The sequence below is a fragment of the Schistocerca serialis genome, chromosome 11 (assembly GCF_023864345.2).
Source record: "Schistocerca serialis cubense isolate TAMUIC-IGC-003099 chromosome 11, iqSchSeri2.2, whole genome shotgun sequence".
NCBI lineage: Eukaryota > Metazoa > Arthropoda > Insecta > Orthoptera > Acrididae > Schistocerca > Schistocerca serialis.
This window is the reverse complement of record NC_064648.1, coordinates 103,708,116-103,727,337: the sequence shown is the minus strand read 5'-3', so window position 1 is coordinate 103,727,337 and position 19,222 is coordinate 103,708,116. Positions and strand designations below refer to the sequence as shown.

General features: G+C 39.7%; 1 protein-coding gene across 1 annotated transcript in view; it reads left to right on the top strand.

The window, feature by feature from the left end:
- LOC126426676 (phosphatidylinositol N-acetylglucosaminyltransferase subunit A) overlaps positions 1 to 19,222 on the top strand; it is a 136,175-nt gene that overhangs the window by 19,478 nt on the left and 97,475 nt on the right. The window contains exon 3 of the mRNA XM_050088568.1: positions 10,612 to 10,791. Within this exon, the coding sequence (XP_049944525.1) occupies positions 10,612 to 10,791 (180 nt within the window). The remainder of the gene's footprint in view (positions 1 to 10,611; positions 10,792 to 19,222) is intronic.

The window sequence follows — 19,222 nt, the reverse complement described above, 5'->3', positions numbered from 1 at the left end:
CAATTTTATGTGATATGGAGAGTCAATTCTAGTGCCAGGTGGCGCACAAAATGTGTTACCAATTGTTTCTTTCACAATTTACGATGCACATTAGTTAGATTGCAAGAAGACCATTTACAGGTTTTACGATAAATTTGTACAGGACGGAACAGTATTGGAAGCGAAGCAAGCTTGGCCTAAGCCTGTTTGTTCTCCAGAGAATATTGAAGCGGTACCAGTTGCTGTACAGAAACGTCAGAGGAAATCGTGTAGAAAGGCAGCAGTGCAACTGGGAATATCCAGGCGCTCCGTTCAACACATTCTTAAGTGACCTCCATATGTACCCATACAAGATGACCTGTGCACAGAAGCTCACTGAAGAACACAAGCAGCAGAGACTACTGTTTGCTCAGTGGGCGGAGGATAGGGAATAATCAACAACGTTTGGTTTCCAGATGAGGTGCATTTTCATTTAGACTGTGTGGTTAACAAACAAAATGTACGCTTTTGAGCCACCGAAAACCCACAAGTGCTTCATGAAGGACAACATTATGCTCCGAGGATTACAGCGTGGGCAGCAATTTCCAGTCACGGACTTAATGGACCCTTTTCCTTTGAAGAAACTGTGAACAGCGAGCGTTATTTGACCGTGCTTCGCAATAGCTTCATTCCACAGCTTCTTGCTACTGCCTTGCCCTTCAACACGCAGTGGTTCATGCAAGATGGAGCAAGGCCACATACTGTAAACACTGTGTTGGAGTTTTTACACGAGCATTTCGACATGCGGATCATTTCACTCAGGTTTCCAGGTCGCTTCAGTGACGGACAAAATTGGTCTCCCAATAGTCCAGTCCTCAATCCGTGTGACCTTTTACTTTGGGGGTACCTAAAGGAAAAAATTTTCTCGAAACGTCCACGTGATTTAATGGAGCTCAGAAGACTTATTCTTCAAGCTTGCAGTGAAATTACGGAAGACATGTGCTGTAGGGTAATCACTAACTTCAGTGTTCATTTGAAGGAAGTTAGGAAACGAAATGGTGGACATATTGAGCATGTGCTGAGTTAGAACAAATGTCCATGGACGGCTCTTCATTGTAGTATATGTTCCTTTCAGATTGTATTGACAAAGTTTATATTCAAAAACAAAATGGTAACACATTTCGTGCGCTACCCTGTAGTTTATATGGTGACTCTAAGTCCTCAGCTGAGCACCAGTATCACACTTTATTACTTTCCATGCTTCCTGTGTTAGTTCAACTTCCATCACCATCTCAGTACCCTGGCAGCAGTCACAGCACATGTTTCAATACACAGGACGCTCGTAGCTTACGTTGTCGGCTGCTACATTGGTAGCAAATACACATGGGCGCGTTAGCTTTTTGCAAGTTTGACTGGCAGCGTATGCATCTTGCTTTCAGTCATTGGTGGCCTCCCAGTAACAGTTAAAACAATTTTTAATAGGTTCCAATGCATTAAATATACTAGTTCGAATTATTAACTTCATTGTATTCTTCAGTCACTACAGGGTCCAGTCTTTGCCTGAATAACATCTGTGAGGGGCATTTTGTTGCTTGACATACACAGACAACAGCGTATTTTAATCGGAAACTGTGCAGTTCTTCACTTAACACACAGACGTGACATTCATCATTGATGATGGTCTTTTTATAAATTGATGATAGTACTTTGTCAGTTGAGGAGTGCTGGAAACTTTACCTAGCCAAACCAATTGTTACTCTGCCGCATTCTGTAATCTATGACATAGCCTTTGTAACTTTCTTTCTTTAGGTACGAACTTACAAGCAATATTTATTAAGTGTATATACACTATGTGATCTCGAGTATCTGGACACCTGGCTGACAATGACTTATAAGTTCATGGCGCCCTCCATCGGTAATGCTGGAATTCAGTACCGTGTTGGCCCACCCTTACCCTTCATGACAGCTTCCACTCCCAAAGACAAACGTTCAATCAGGTGCTGGAAGGTTTCTTGGGGAATGGCAGCCCATTCTTCATAGAGTCCTGCACTGAGGAGAGGTATCGATGTCATTCGGTGAGGCCTGGCATGAAATCAGCATTCCAAAACATCCTAAACGTGTTCTATAGGATCCAGGTCAGGGCCAGTCCATTACAGGGATGTTATTCTCATGTAATCACTCTGTCACAGGCTGTGCATTATGAACAGGTGCTCGATCGTGTTGAAATATGCAATCGCCGTCCCCATATTGCTCTTCAACAATGGGAAGCAATAAGGTGTTTAAAACATCAGTGTCGGCCTGTGCTGTGATAGTGCCATGCAAAACAAGAAGTGGTGCAAGCTGCCTCCATGAAAAACACGACCACACCGTAACACCACCACCTCCGAATTTTACTGTTGGCGCTACACACACTGGCAGATGACATTCAACGGTCATTCGCCATACCCGTACCCTGCCATCCGATCGCCACATAGTGTACTGTGATTCGTCACTCTGCACAACATTTTTCCACTGTTCATTCGTCCAATGTTTACGCTCCTTACACTGAGCAAGGCGTCATTTGGCATTTACCGGCATGATGTGTGGCTTATGAGCAGCTGCTCGACTGTGAAATCAAAGTTTTCTCACCTCCTGCCTAACTGTCACAGTACTTGCAGTGGATCCTGATGCAGTTTGGAATTCCTGTGTGATGGTGTGGGTAGATGTCTGCCTATTACACATTACGAACTTCAACTGTTGGTGGTCTCTGTCAGCCAACAGATGAGGTCAGCCTGTACTGTATGTGTCCCTTCATGTTTCTACTCCCCCCCATGAACCATGGACCTTGCCGTTGGTGGGGAGGCTTGCGTGCCTCAGCGATACAGATGGCCGTACCGTAGGTGCAACCACAACGGAAGGGTATCTGTTGAGAGGCCAGACAAACATGTGGTTCCTGAAGAGGGGCAGCAGCCTTTTCAGTAGTTGCAGGGGCAACAGTCTGGATGATTGACTGATCTGGCCTTGTAACATTAACCAAAACGGCCTTGCTGTGCTGGTACTGCGAACTGCTGAAAGCAAGGGAAACTACAGCCGTAATTTTTCCCGAGGACATGCAGCTTTACTGTATGGATAAATGATGATGGCGTCCTCTTGGGTAAAATATTCCGGAGGTAAAATAGTCCCCCATTCGGATCTCCGGGAGGGGACTACTCAAGAGGACGTCGTTATCAGGAGAAAGAAAACTGGCGTTCTACGGATCGGAGCATGGCATGTCAGATCCCTTAATCGGGCAGGTAGGTTAGAAAATTTAAAAAGGGAAATGGATAGGTTAAAGTTGGATATAGCGGGAATTAGTGAAGTTCGGTGGCAGGAGGAACAAGACTTTTGGTCAGATGATTACAGGGTTATAAATACAAAATCAAATAGGGGTAATGCAGGAGTAGGTTTAATAATGAATAAAAAAATAGGAGTGCGGGTATGCTATTACCAACAGCATAGTGAATGCATTATTGTGGCCAAGATAGACACAAAGCCCATGCCTACTACAGTAGTACAAGTTTATATGCCAACTAGCTCTGCAGATGATGAAGAAATTGATGAAATGTATAACGAGATAAAAGAAATTATTCAGGTATTGAAGGGAGACGAAAATTTAATAGTCACGGGTGACTGGAATTCGTCAGTAGGAAAAGGGAGAGAAAGAAACATAGTAGGTGAATATGGATTGGGGGGAAGAAATGAAAGAGGAAGCCGCCTTGTAGAATTTTGCACAGAGCATAACTTAATCATAGCTAACACTTGGTTCAAGAATCATAAAACAAGGTTGTATACCTGGAAGAATCCTGGAGATACTAAAAGGTATCAGATAGTTTATATAATGGTAAGACAGAGATTTAGGAACCAGGTTTTAAATTGTAAGACATTTCCAGGGGCAGATGTGGACCCTGACCACAATATATTGGTTATGAACTGTAGATTAAAACTGAAGAAACTGCAAAAAGGTGGGAATTTAAGGAGATGGGACCTGGATAAACTGAAAGAAACAGAGGTTGTAGAGAGTTTCAGGGAGAGCATAAGGGAACAATTGACAGGAATGGGGGAAAGAAATACAGTAGAAGAAGAATGGGTAGCTCTGAGGGATGAAGTAGTGAAAGCAGCAGACGATCAAGTAGGTAAAAAGACGAGGGCTAGTAGAAATCCTTGGGTAACAGAAGAAATATTGAATTTAATTGATGAAAGGAGAAAATATAAAAATGCAGTAAATGAAGCAGGCAAAAAGGAATACAAACGTCTCAAAAATGAGATCGACAGGAAGTGCAAAATGGCTAAGCAGGGATGGCTAGAGGACAAATGTAAGGGTGTAGAGGCCTATCTAACTAGGGGTAAGATAGATACTGCCTACAGGAAAATTAGAGAGACCTTTGGAGAGAAGAGAATCACTTGTCTGAATATCAAGAGCTCAGATGACAACCCAGTTCTAAGCAAAGAAGGGAAAATACGGAGTAGGTATTAAAATTCATGGAGAAGAAGTAAAAACTTTGAGGTTCGCCGATGACATTGTAATTCTGTCAGAGACAGCAAAGGACTTGGAAGAGCAGTTGAACGGAATGGACAGTGTCTTGAAAGGAGGCTATAAGATGAACATCATCAAAAGCAAAATGAGGATAATGGAATGTAGTCAAATTAAATCGGGTGATGCTGAGGGAATTAGATTAGGAAATGAGACACTTAAAGTAGTAAAGGAGTTTAGCTATTTAGGGAGTAAAATAACTGATGATGGTCGAAGTAGAGAGGATATAAAATGTAGACTGGAAATGGCAAGGAAATCGTTTCTGAAGAAGAGAAATTTGTTAACATCGAGTATAGATTTAAGTGTCAGGAAGTTGTTTCTGAAAGTATTTGTATGGAGTGTAGTCATGTATGGTAGTGAAACATGGACGATAACTAGTATGGACAAGAAGAGAATAGAAGCTTTCGAAATGTGGTGCTGCAGAAGAATGCTGAAGATAAGGTGGGTAGATCCCGTAACTAATGAGGAGGTATTGATTAGGATTGGGGAGAAGAGAAGTTTGTGGCACAACTTGACTGGAAGAAGGGATCGGTTGGTAGGACATGTTTTGAGGCATCAAGGGATCACAAATTTTGCATTGGAGGGCAGCGTGGAGGGTAAAAATCTTAGAGGGAGACCAAGAGATGAATACACTAAGCAGATTCAGAAGGATGTAGGTTGCAGTAGGTACTGGGAGATGAAGCAGCTTGTACAGGATAGAGTAGCATGGAGAGCTGCATCAAACCAGTCTCAGGACTGAAGACCACAACAACAACAACATGTTTCTACTTCGCTATCACATCGGGAACAGTGGACCCTAAGGATGTTTAGGAGTGTGGAAATCTCGTGTACAGATGTATGACATATGTGACCAGGTTCAAAGTCTGCGAGTTCCGCGGAGCTCACCATCCTGCTCTCTCACGATGTCTAATGACTACTGAGGTCACTGATATGGAGTACCTGGCAGTAGGTGGCAGCACAACACACCTAATATGAAAAATTTGTTTTTGGGGGTGTCTGGATACTTTAGATCACATAGTGTCTAAGCCCATTTTTGTGGAGCACATGTGAGCCATACCAGTTTCCTGGTTTGATGTGTACTATTTTCTTCCATGTATAAGTCTTCTCATTCGGTTTCTTATATATCTTGGATAACTGCATTAATTTTTAAAAAAATCTATTTTTTACCGATATTTGCAACAGTAGATGCATCTTAAAAGTTGTGAAACTGGTTTTGTTAGTCTATAAGTGACCTGTGACTGAACAGAGCTACAGCGGACCATTGGACACTCCGTTCACTTTCATTTTAATAGTTTTATCTTCTTAATTTAAAAAAAAAAATTTTCACTGTATGAACTGTCAAGCAGCGATGTATACAGGGTGTTACAAAAAGGTACGGCCAAACTTTCAGGAAACATTCCTCACACACAAATAAAGAAAAGATGTTATGTGGACCTGTGTCCGGAAATGCTTAATTTCCATGTTAGAGCTCATTTTAGTTTCGTCAGTATGTACTGTACTTCCTCGATTCACCGCCGTGATTTCACACGGGATACTCTACCTGTGCTACTAGAACATGTGCCTTTACAAGCACGACACAACATGTGGTTCATGCACGATGGAGCTCCTGCACATTTCAGTCGAAGTGTTTGTACGCTTCTCAACAACAGATTCGGTGACCGACGGATTTGTAGAGGCGGGCCAATTCCGTGGCCTCCACGCTCTGCTGACCTCAACCCTCTCGACTTTTATTTATGGTGGCATTTGAAAGCTCTCGTCTACACAACCCCGGTGCCAAATGTAGAGACTCTTCGTACTCGTATTGTGGACGGCTGTGATACAATACGCCATTTTCCAGGGCCGCATCAGTGCATCAGGGATTCCGTGCGACGGAGGGTGGATGCGCGTATCCTCGCTAACGGAGGACATTTTGAACATTTCCTGTAACAAAGTGTTTGAAGTCACGCTGGTACGTTCTGTTGCTGTGTGTTTCCATTCCACGATTAATGTGATTTGAAGAGAAGTAATAAAATGAGCTCTAACACGGAAAGTAAGCGTTTCCGGGCACATGTCCACATAACATGTTTTCTTTCTTTCATTACCCGTAATGCAAATGTTGCCGAGCTAAGTTTTTCACATTCTTCATCTATGTAAAAAAACTTAGCTCGGCAACATTTGCATTACGGGTAATTTCTTCAGTGGCTGAAGTTGACACTATTATGGTTGCCTACTTTGGCTACTTCCACTCATTGATGTCATATGCTATCATATTCTGGGGGAACCAACCACTTGCAAAAAAAGTTTTCACCATCCAAAAAAAAGCAATCAGAATAATGTGTGGGGTCCATCAAAGACACTCTTGCAGGCACTTGTTTCGGAAGATAGGTATCCTAACAACTGCCTCACAGTATATTTTTTCCTTGCTGACCTTTGTGTGCAAAAATTATTCCATCTACCAAGACAACAGTAAATTCCATGGTTATAACACCAGAAACAAAGACAATCTACATTTCGAAATGAAACGTCTCACTCTGGTACAAAAAGGAGTTTACTACTCCAGCATTAAGCTGTTCAATGCTCTACCACTACATATCAAATGTGTTCATACAGAACTGTCAAAATTTAAACAAGTTCTCAAAGATTACCTGACAGAGAAATCTTATTATACTGTGGATGAATATCTGAAAGAAAATGTATACCATCACTAAACTTATTGTGTGTAGAAGTAGTTCAATTGATTTTATTGTGCATTTGGGCATTAGCACACTTTTTGTAACAACAGATTGGCTGTACGTGTATTTACTCTTGTAGGCCTTATATCTGATTTAACTTTGTGCTCTTATCTTTAACCTTTATTTGAAACTCCTTTTTCTGTTAAATGGTTGTTATGTTATCTAGCTGACATTGTATCTGTTACTGTATTTATAGTATGTCTTACTTAAAATATGTACAATTTGCCATTGAATTGCCCTTGTATTTATTGTAAGTTTAAATTGAAACCTGTACAATTTGACACGTTCCATATCCTTGTGATTGACTCACTAACTGGATCTACGGAACAAGAAATAAATGAATAAATAAATAAATAAATAAATAAATACCTTTTTGTAACACACTGTATACAAAGTGAACAAGTATAGACATAGAACGTTTACTGCTACTCATGAATGTAAATTTGAGATCGGTAAGAGATCTGTGATGTGACTTGAAATCACGCCCCCAGTTATACGATGGAAATGCTAAGTGGTTGATACTGATTAATATCGAAGTTATGAAAGCCTCCGCCCTGTCACTTACAGTAAAGAGCTCTGCAATGAAACAAATAGAACTTAACATATTTACTCTTAAGGATTCCCTATTGTCGACCTGTGGTGTGTATATCGTGGAGTTCTGTGCAGTGAAGAGCAGTTCTGCTGCAGTGATGTGCTCACTGCTGCCAGGGATCGTGCACATGAAGTGTGCTTGCGCAGCTGAAAATTCTGGCTACACACAGGATGTAAAACGGCATCCACAAACTCCTAAGGTTGAAGCTACTTCGTACAATGCCAGCTGCAACTCGAGACTTCTGATTGCTCGTAAGCCGGGAGCACTTTCTAATACCTCAGTCTCCACAAAGCAGCACAGGTTCCTATCACTACTCACTGAGGGGCGGATGATGCTGTTCCTTCTGGCGAAATCGGCACTTAAAATCTAATGGCGAGTGACGTGGCCAAACAAAACGTAATAAGTTTTAAAAACAAGATGAAGGGATCAGAATGAGATTTTCACTCTGTAGCGGAGTGCGCGCTGATATGAAACTTCCTGGCAGATTAAAACTGTGTGCCGGGCCGAGACTCGAACTTGGGACCTTTGCCTTTTGCGGGCAAGTGCTCTACCAGCTGAGCTACCCGAGCACAACTCACGCCACGTCTCACGTGGCTTAGCCACGTCCCACGTGTGAAGTTTGGAAGGTAGGAGACGAGGTACTGGCAGAAGTAAAGCTGTGAGGACGGGGCGTGAGTCATGCTTGGGTAGCTCAGTTGGTAGAGCACTTGCCCGCAAAAGGCAAAGGTCCCGAGTTCGAGTCTCAGCCCGGCACACAGATTTAATCTGCCAGGAAGTTTCAAGATGAAGGGAATGTGGAACAGTTAGTAAAGGTTCAGCAAAAACATTTTTCACTCTTTAGTTTACACACTTTATTTAAACAAGATCCAAGATTTTTCAATTAAGGAACAATTCAGAGTTACACTTTTCTGTCATTTAAAGGCAACACACACACTCAGAGAGAGAGAGAGAGAGAGAGAGAGAGAGAGAGAGAGAGAGAGAGAGAGAGAGAGAGAGTGTGTGTGTGTGTGTGTGTGTGTGTGTGTGTGTGTGTGTGTGTGTCAACCCTTGAGAAAAAGTAGGATAAAAAAACATTTGGGAGCCGCCATCCAAGGTACACCTTCAGGCAAGGTTTCAATAATGGGCAATTGCTTTACGTAACTCTTTAATTCGATGAGCTGTGTGCCGAAGCGCCATCCCTCGGTTGTCGCAGGTCTGGCCATCCCTCCACCGTCAGACTGGCATTGTCTTCTACAAGGCATGGCCCTCAGGCCGGCAAAACTAGAACACGCCGAGGCATGTGTTACTGACCGGTTCCATACCGGTAATTGAGTAGTAGTTTCGGTAAACGCACGGGAGAGAAATATAGCTTTTGTGCGAAATAAAACAGAGCTTTTGTAAAACCACGGTCAGTATGGAAACGGCGAGCTACCGGGGGTCGAAAGGCCACGGGCAGAAACTGAGGGCCGCAACTCCGTGCGGACGTATCGAACCGAAACCCCAGAGAGATGTTACGGAGAGCCGGAGTGACTAGAGGTGGTGGACAAATGTGAAGGTTAAAGGAAGCAGACCCCCAACTTAGGGCAACTCAGAGGGGGCAGCAGCTTGCACAGTTTGTGGTTGGCGTTAGTGATACGCAACCATTACCCCGAAGGTGTTGGGTTCTACATATGATATGACATTGTGCTTTCTCGTGCCGTATTGCAGTCAGAGTAAAATCTGCAACAAAGGCCAAAGGAATATAATCTGAGAGAGCTGTTAAATGTTTTACAACAAACCATGACTCTCCATATTCAGTAGTTTCTAAGTTATGGTTTCAAATGATGGGACTTTATGGACACCCTGTTTATGAAAGTTATCAGAGTTCGTGTTTCGGAAAAGCTATTGTTGGGGTGGTCCTTGTGGCGTTTTTGAGCAAAAGTTAAACCAATTTCCACTACAAAAATTATTGAAAAGGAACAGAGAATAACAAAATGTAACTGACATGGGGAAATGGCGTAGATAAGAGTTCATCCTTTACCAGGTTAACGTGTCTCCTTTCGTGCGGCGTCCAGGTCTTCAAAAATCTCCTTCATTTCTGCGTGATAAGTCTGCTCCGAAATCTTGCAATAAGTTTCATTGTCCAGGAATTTCTAATGTATCCAAATCCGTCTTGATATAAAATGCAATTTATTTTAGTTGCTTCTCTCCATCCTCCGAATTTCATAACTTCCACAATGTCTACACATTAATAAGTTTTTTCGTCTTAATCAGATCACGTCTGCATTAAGCTTCCGCTCTCGAGAGACCATAAAGGAAACGGATAGAAAAACAAAAAAAGAGTTAAAATTTTAGTATTTTCTCTGCCGTCGAGCGCTCGTACCGCTGCGACGGTATAATTTTTATCTGAGGGAACGAGTGTAGCGCGGTGAAATTCAAAGTCCCGCTACAACTCTCCATATTCAGTAGTTTCTAAGTTATGGTCCCAAATGATGGGACTTTATGGACACCCTATAATTCATAATGATGTTCTACACTGTCTCATGGGTGGGGGTTAGAGCACACTTTCAGTTTCTCCAGCAATTTCACTCACATCCCATTTTATTACATTATATCTTTCCCTTTCTGTCAAAGGAAGTATTCAAAAGTACAGGAAACTAGAAATTTTTTGTACTTTAACTCGTTTCTGCTAGCCTTGCTCTACACATTTGTGGTGCTGACAAGTGGACATTCTTCCTATGTCTCAAATTGTGTAATATTCATATTAATCTAGTGCATTTTCATGTTCACACTCTATAAAACTGTCCCGAAGCACACGGTAATTACTGTCTGCGGTACCACAGGTTTTCTACCTGCCAGTGCGCGTCTTCTATAACCAGTGTGTGCTGCCGACAATGGTCGCCTCGCTGCCTCTTATACGCTACATCCTGCTGCGCGAGAGAATTTCCGTCGTGCACGGCCACTCTGCATTCTCGACGCTCGCTCACGAGGCCATGATCATTGGCAGGCTACTCGGCATAAAGGTCAGTATTTCATATTCGAATACATTAGGCAGTGGTTTCCGCAAATTAAGTAAAAATTGTGGTGAAAACAGTAAATTAGTTTTGGGAACTGTAGTTAAACTTACCAATTTGTTTACCCACCATCTTCTGAAATGGAGATCTTTTATCGATGTGCAGTGAAATATGATGTATATTAAATGGAATAAGGAGGCACCATCTTCTGGGATAAGATAGTCGCGCCTTACGATATCTGGGCTGGGACTACTCGGGGATGTTATCAGGAAAGAGACAACTGGCCTTCTACAGGTTGGAATATGGACTTTCAGAGCCTATAGTAAGGCAGGTAGGCGAGACACCTTGGAAAGATAGGAGGATAGTTTGAAATTACGTATAGTGGGAATTAGTCTATTCTTACTGCCACCGAACTTTACTATCTGGTCAAGTGAGTACAGGGTGGTGGACACCAAATCGAATAGGGATAATGCAGGAAAACACTAATAATGAATAAGAAAATAGGAATGTGTATAAGCTATTATGAACAGTATAGTGAATGCATTGTTGTGGCCATGATACACAAATATTTTATACAGTGTAGGCAACTTTGAATCCCGTGGTGAGAGATTTTTAAACTGCAAAACATTTTCAGGGATAGATGTGGAGTCAGACTGTAATTTATTAATCATGAACTGAAGATTAAAACTGAAGAAATTGCAAGAAGATACACTTCAAGTGATTGAGACAGGATTAATAGAAAGAATAAAAAGTTAATTTAATTCGTGAATGAGATTTTCACTCTGCAGTGGAGTGTGCGCTGATATGAAACTTCCTGGCAGATTAGAACTGTGTGCCGGACCGAGACTCGAACTCGGGACTTTTGCCTTTCGTGGGCAAGTGCTCTACGGACTGAGCTACCCGAGCACAACCCACAACCCGTCCTCACAGCCTTACTTCCGCCAGTACATTTTAATTTAATTCTTGTTTATTGTTCCCTCTCAGATTACATGTTTCACCATTCTGGATCATCTTTAGATCTGAGTAGTTGTTGGCAAATAGTCTCATCTACTCAGAGCTACATATTACACATATCAGAGTAATGATGCAACTACTTAGATCTGAAAGTGATTCTTGATGATCAAAACATGTAATCTAATTAAAAATGTGCAACTGGGAGAGAACACTAAATGAGAATTACCTTAATTATCTAAACCATTGCTGAATCTTTCAAGGTGATTATGTTGACTATAGTGAACCAAAACTTGTTGAAAGTTTCAGAGGGAGAATTGGGCAGTGACTAGCTCAAACAGGGGAAGGAATACAACAGAAGACAAATAGATAACTTTGTTAGATGAAATAGCAACTAGGAGTCCACCCATAGGTAAAACTTACATTTTCAATTTTACAAAGGAAGAAAATAAAAATGCAGCAAATGAAAGGGACAAAAGAAATACAGATGTTAAAACATACTAATTGACGAAGACTACAAAATGGCAAAGCATAAATGGCTACAGACGAAATGTAAAGCTGCAGAAGCACAGATGACAAAGGGAAAGATAGATGTTGTCTCTAGGAAAATTAAAGACTTTAAGAAAAAGACAAACAGCTGTATAAATGTTAAGAGCTGAGATGGCAAGCCAGAACAGAGCAATGGATGTGTGGCTGTAAGAGGAATCAGTATGTAGGGTGTAACAGGGTGATATTTAAAAAAAAAAAAGAAAAATTGTGAGATTGTAGAGAATGAAATTTTGAAAACAGTGATAAGTCCCCTGTAGCTAGAAATGGGAAATCGTTTCTACAGTACTATGCACTTTCTATTCATTTGGTAGCCTAAATGAAACATGAGAATACTGCAGTTTGGAAAACATTTATTGACAGTAGAGTACAATCAGATACTGTAAAGCTAATCTGTGACTTCGTAATTTTAGAGTAAGTCTTCACTGTGATAACCATCAACTTTATTACGTAATGTGCAACAATGAACCGTGTTTTGTGTGATTCCCTGTATTGTGCTGTGTTCCCCTCTGCCAGTATCAAACATTGTAAAGATGCACCATGTAAGTGCAGGTACTGTTCCTACCGGTGTTGAGTGCAAGAGAAACTTGACGTAACCCCCAGAGGAAAACTCCAGAGGTGATGGCAGGGGAGTGCACAAACCAAGGGACTGCACCTGTCCAGCTACCCTCTGCCTGAAGTTGTCTGGGAGATACACATTGTCCCGACAATCAAACTGAGCTGGAGTACAGTCGTTCTGAAACTGCAGACTAGTGCACAGTAGCTAGGAAGCGTCCTCCAGAAGTTCAGGTGAAGTGTTCTCCAGTAAGTTCAGATGCAGTGCACGTTCAAAGGTTCTTGTAAGATATGTCGTCCAATAAGGTGGTCTCCAAAAATTCCAAGCCGAATGTTCAATGACAATTTGACGTGGTACTTTTTGTGCATGTAATGTGTGCATTCTCGACAGCCTATTGGGGCTGTAGAATCGTTTTCACATTTCTGGCTATAGGTTCCTTATATTGAATGCTCAAGATGTCATCCTGTGCAGTCTTTCAAATTTTTAGAATGCCTCTCTGGTACACCATGTATAGAAGTGGTACAAACTTAAAAAGTATTGTGGAAAGGGAAAAGGAGTAGACAGTTATACAGGAGATACGATACCACGAGTAGTGATAGACTCGAGTTAAAATGAGGCACCTGAAGTAGATGACATTTCATGAGAATTATTGTGATTGTTAGGAGAACCTGCCATGAAAAATTTGATATTCGAGGTCTACAAAACAGATGGAAATACCACTAGACTTACAGAACAACACGATAACCCCATTTCCAAAGAAAGCAGGTTCTGGCAGGTGTGTATATTGCCAAGCAATCAGTTTAATAAGTCATGGTTACAAAATCTGTCACATATTACTTTAGTGGACTGGAAGGAAAATGTGTGCTTAAAGTGTTTGTAGATTTACAGAAAGCTTTTGATAATATTGACTGTAATACACTCTTTGGAATTCTGATGTTAAAGGGACAAAATACAGGGAGGAAAAGTTTATATACAACCAGACTAAATTCATAGGACCCAAAGGACATGGAAAGGGAAGCAGTGGTTGAGATGGGAGTGAGATGGCACTATAGCCTCTGCCTGATATTATTCAATCTATGCCTTGAGCAAGCAGTAAAGGGACTCTGGAGAAATATTAAAGAGAGAGGGGAAATTAATACTTTGAAGTTTGCCAGTGACACTGTAACTGTCAGAAATAGTAGAAAACATAGAACAGTTGAATGTGATGGATAGTGTCTTGAAAAGAGACTACATGATGATCAGCAACAAAAATACAATGAGCATAAAGGAATGTAGATGAATTAAATCAGGTGACACTGAAGGAATTCAATTAGGAAATGAAACACTGAAAGTGGTAAGAATTTTGATTTTTGTGAAATAGACAGGATACATAATGCAGCCTGACAATAGCAATTGAAAGATGTGCCTGAAAAAGAGAAATAGTATACATGTAATACAAATTTAAATTTCTAAATGCAACAAAATGTATAAATAAATAGTTTTATCATAAGAAATCATTTCACACTTTGTCATTGCCATGTATTCTGCATGCAGAGTCACCAAATCAAATATGTTACGGAAAAAAAAGTAAAAGGCCTTTAAACCTGGAAACACAGGGATACTTATGTGAGAGGTTAAAGCCCACTTTAAAATATTAAGTTGTGACACGCTGGAACATAGTTTCCAGCAGTCTGAAACCAAAGTGTGTGTTGTGGTGCAAGATGTGTGAGTACACACCATGTAGATGGTACAAAACAGCAGTCAGCTATCATAAAAGTAAAAACGTATCCACAATATATGCCAAAGCACGATGCTCATGTGGCCGAAATGGTGGCAGAATTAAAATTTGATAAAATGACAGGGGTGTAAACAGAGTGTAAGCTTTAACGTACAACGGTGTTAATATGTAGAGTTCATATTGTGTAGTTTGTAAAATGTGTGCTGACAATGGACAGTGGACAAATGCGATCAATATGTCTGTAATAATATAAAGGGAATAAACAATTAAAACCATAAATTTAAATTGAAAGTAGTAACACATAAATGCATAAGTACACGTAGGTGTAATTGTAACTGGCGGTAAAACTGAACTGACTTGCCTAGTAACAGGAAACACCGTGTTTAAAAAGAGTGTAACAGGATCAAGAACCCTAAATGTAAATTAAAAGTAGATCTCCACATATGTAAAGCACACACATAGACACCCACAGAATGTCATACTCGGCATGTGACATGCTAATGTGAATGTTTTAATTCAGAATGATAGCTACATACATAAGTACACATACATCTAATCACATTTGAAACATTATACGGTAAAAATGAAGTAACCTATGTAGCCACAGTAAACACGGTTTATAAAATAAAAGTTTTAACACACAAGTGCCTACACAGTCTCGCATGAGTGTGGTACCATGTAAGTGGTGCACTAATGTAAACATACTGAGGAAGGATAAAATGGATACTAATTAGTAACAAGTGTAGCATGGTGTAGAATACTTCCCAAGACCAACAGTGCACAAATGCCAACTGTATCCTAAGAGGCAATCATACAAGATGTCCTGAAATCTATTTTTCAGGTCAGTCTGTTCATTCAAGATATTCTGGCTGTTCTCTAAACACACTATGAATTTCAGTCTGTTATAAATAATCACACTGTTTTCCTTTTCTGCTTCTAAAAAAGAATTTTTGTGGAGAATCTTATGTCATTCAACTTATGTTTGGTTGTCTGAATATGGTTCCCAAATCTGGTGTTAATTCATTGTCTAAATCCACTGGTAAATGTTTTACACATTTGTCCTATATAAAACTTCTTCTATTATCTGTATAGTTTCTAAAATCAAACCCTGAACGTGTGTATTGTTTCCTATGCTGGATATTGTGTTGTATAGTCTTCACTAATGTGTTATTAGTATGAATGCTGATACGTGTTATCCCGGAACAGTCTAGCTATTCTTTCACACAGATCCTGTATAGGGTACAGACAAGTATTTAATTTTAACCTCTTCTTATTTGAGCAATATAATCTCACCAGTAGTACCGGGTGATCAAAAAGTCAGTATAAATTTTAAAACAGAATAAATCATGGAATAATGTAAATAGAGAGGTACAAATTGACACACGTGCTTGGAATGACATGGGGTTTTATTAGAACCAAAAAATACAATGTGCAAAAAATGTCCGACAGATGGCGCTTCATCTGATCAGAATAGCAGTAATTAGCATAACAAAGTAATACAAAGCAAAGATGATGATCTTTACAGGAAATGCTCAATATGTCCACCATCATTCCTCAACAATAGCTGTAGTCGAGGAATAATGTTGTGAACAGCACTGTAAAGCATGTCCGGAGTTACAGTGAGGCATTGGCGTCGGATGTTGTCTTTCAGCATCCCTAGAGAGGTCGGTCGATCACGATACACATGCGACTTCAGGCACCCCGAAGCCAATAATCGCACGGACTGAGGTCTGGGGACCTGGGAGGCCAAGCGTGACAAAAGTGGCGGCTGAGCACACGATCATCACCAAACGACGCGCGCAAGAGATCTTTCACGCGCTATGTATCAGACATTTTGTGAACTTTCTTTTCCTTTGTTCTAATAAAACCCCATGTCATTCCAAGCATGTGTGTAAATTTTTACCTCTCTGTCTACATTATTCCATGGTTTATTAAGTTTTCAAATTTATATTGACTTTTTGGTCACCCTGTATTTTACTTATGTAATTTTGCAGCAAACATTTTATCTACCGTGTGTGTTGTGAAGCCATTGTTCTCTGCTGCTTGTCTAATGATACCAAGTTTTGTCTGTTTTGTTCTGCTCGAGGTGAAGAATGAATAATGTGTGTTCCATGGAATGAAAACACATTTTCTTAAGGTTCATGGATAGCAAGAATTATTGTGGGTTAAGGTATCATTATAGGTGAACTTATGGTAAATGCTATATCTGTGAACACCATTATCATTCTTAAGGCGTGTGTAGCAAATTAATGGCATGTTAACTTTGTACTCTATAGTGAAGGTAATGTTAGTATGCGTGCTATTCAGTTGCACTAACATAATATCATTGAGTGATCATCTGATCAATGGTAATGTCATTGATGCACTTTTATACTCTTCAGTTTTACTAGCTGTAATGGGAAATTTCTTTAAGAACTGACTTTTGATATAATTGCAAAAATGTTGCAATGATGTCCAGTTGCAAATTTCATTAAATTTAAGATAGGTATAGGACTGTATCAGATCTAAACTAATGTTCTCGTATTTGCTTTCTTGTTTTTCAGTATATTCTCTTCTATGATTTTAAGTGTCTTGACTTAGAATAGTAAATAAGTTCACTGTGTCAAGACACACATTTAATTTCCATTGGTTCTTGACCCTGTTACACTGTTGTTTTGAAGATGTTGATTTCCATGACTAGACAAGTCACTCCAGTTTTACTGTATGACATGTTTATTACAATTGGGTGTGTATGTACTTAGCTACTTTTAATGTATATTCATGTTTTTAGTTGCTTATTCCTTTTACGTTACTAAATATACAATATTCACATTTGTCCATTGCGAGTACACATTTTACAAACATTATAGTACTGACTGTACATACTAATGTCTTTGTACTCTCAAGTTCGCATTCTCTGAGTGTTTATATCCCACAATTTTAATGCACCCATCACGTTGATAACAAGAGTGTAGCACCTTGGTGTACATTGTGGATGTGTTATTACTTGCAAGCTAGTTGATTGTTATTGTATCAGCTGCAAGGTGTGTGATATGGTGGGCAGCCTTATACGATGACACACACATTGTTACACTCTGCTGGAACTACGTTCTAGCATGTTACAAGTTTATGCTGTAGAATTGGCTTCAACATACTGCGTAAATACCCTTTTGTTTTCAGCTCTAAAGGTCTTTTGCTTTATTTTTAACTCTGGCATATTGAATTTTGTGGCTGTTTTCAGAATTCTTGACAATGACAGTGTTGAAATTCCAATCGCAATTCATAAAATATATGGCTTAATGAGATAAAAAGTTCAAAATATGGCTATGTGGTTTATTACTTACTAAATCATCCTCTAGCACATGTCATGCAAAAGTTTGCATATACGTGTGATTGACAAATGAACCCCAATTGACATGTGTGTATGGACTGCTAACTGCAGAAAGGGAATAAGCTCACTTTAAAAAATTTTGCAGGGGTGACAGAACAACTGCTTTGCACCAGAATTCTAAAGCAAAATTATTCTATGGTTTTATGAAAATATGTATTTGTAGATTGCTTTAGATTATGTAATTTTTTTCCAAATTTGTGTGACTGGTAACATTCCCCCCCACCCAACTGGACATGTTCCCTTTGTGCAGGAAACTATGTGGAATATAAATTGAAAGTCTTATATTTTTAGGATACAAATTTATTCTATTTGTTTTTTACAAACTGAATACTTTTAAACATTATTACAAAAAGAAATTCATGGCTTGCACATTATCTTCAGCTGGACATCCCTTTGTCATCGGATATGTTAAAAATTTCATTCCAAAATTGTCTTTTCTTCTTGAGTGTAGATTAAATTGTTTTTAATATAATCATAAAAATATATGTTGTGTAGTGAGGCTTTTTAAGCATATTCCATGGGAAGTTCTAGATTCATCTGATAATTCCTTAAATAAAAGCTATCAGCTTGCAGTCCATTGATGTTTCTTAAATTGAGCTACTTGTGGTATATCTTTGGTGATACTAAGTTCTTGATAGGGCAAAAAAATCTTTTGCTCCTTTGGAACACATTTTCCATAAAAATTATAAGGCAAGATTATTAGTAGAATTTTGACCACCAAGTGTTATAATCTGTAAAATCCTCTACTTTCATGAGAACAACACTAAATGTGTGTTTCTTCTGTGAAGAATTGAATATGAGGTCTGTCACTTAACTAACAGTGTTGTATTGTTACTGTTTTCTCAGTTTTGTCCTGATGATGCCTACAGGAAATATTGTTCACAGTGGAAAGGGAACACATCCACGCCATGTTCCCTTTCTCAGTAACTGTTGAATTATACCTGTTGTTAGTGGTGTTTCATTGTCTGTACACAAGTTTAATATATGCAGCAAATCATGCCCCCTATCGAGCTGTACTTCTGTGATGCAATAAAACAAATTTTAAAAATTTAGGATGTTCCCTTTCTCCAGTTAGTGAGTTGTAAGTCTTGTCTTGTCATGTCATAAAGTGTAAGAGCAAACCACATAGACTACAAATATCGTTGTTGTTGTTGTTGTTGTTGTTGTTGTCGTCGTCTTCAGTCCGGAGACTGGTTTGATGCAGCTCTCCATGCTACTCTATCCTGTGCAAGCTTCTTCATCTCGCAGTACCCACTGCAACCTACATCCTTCTGAATCTGCTTAGTGTATTCATCTCTTG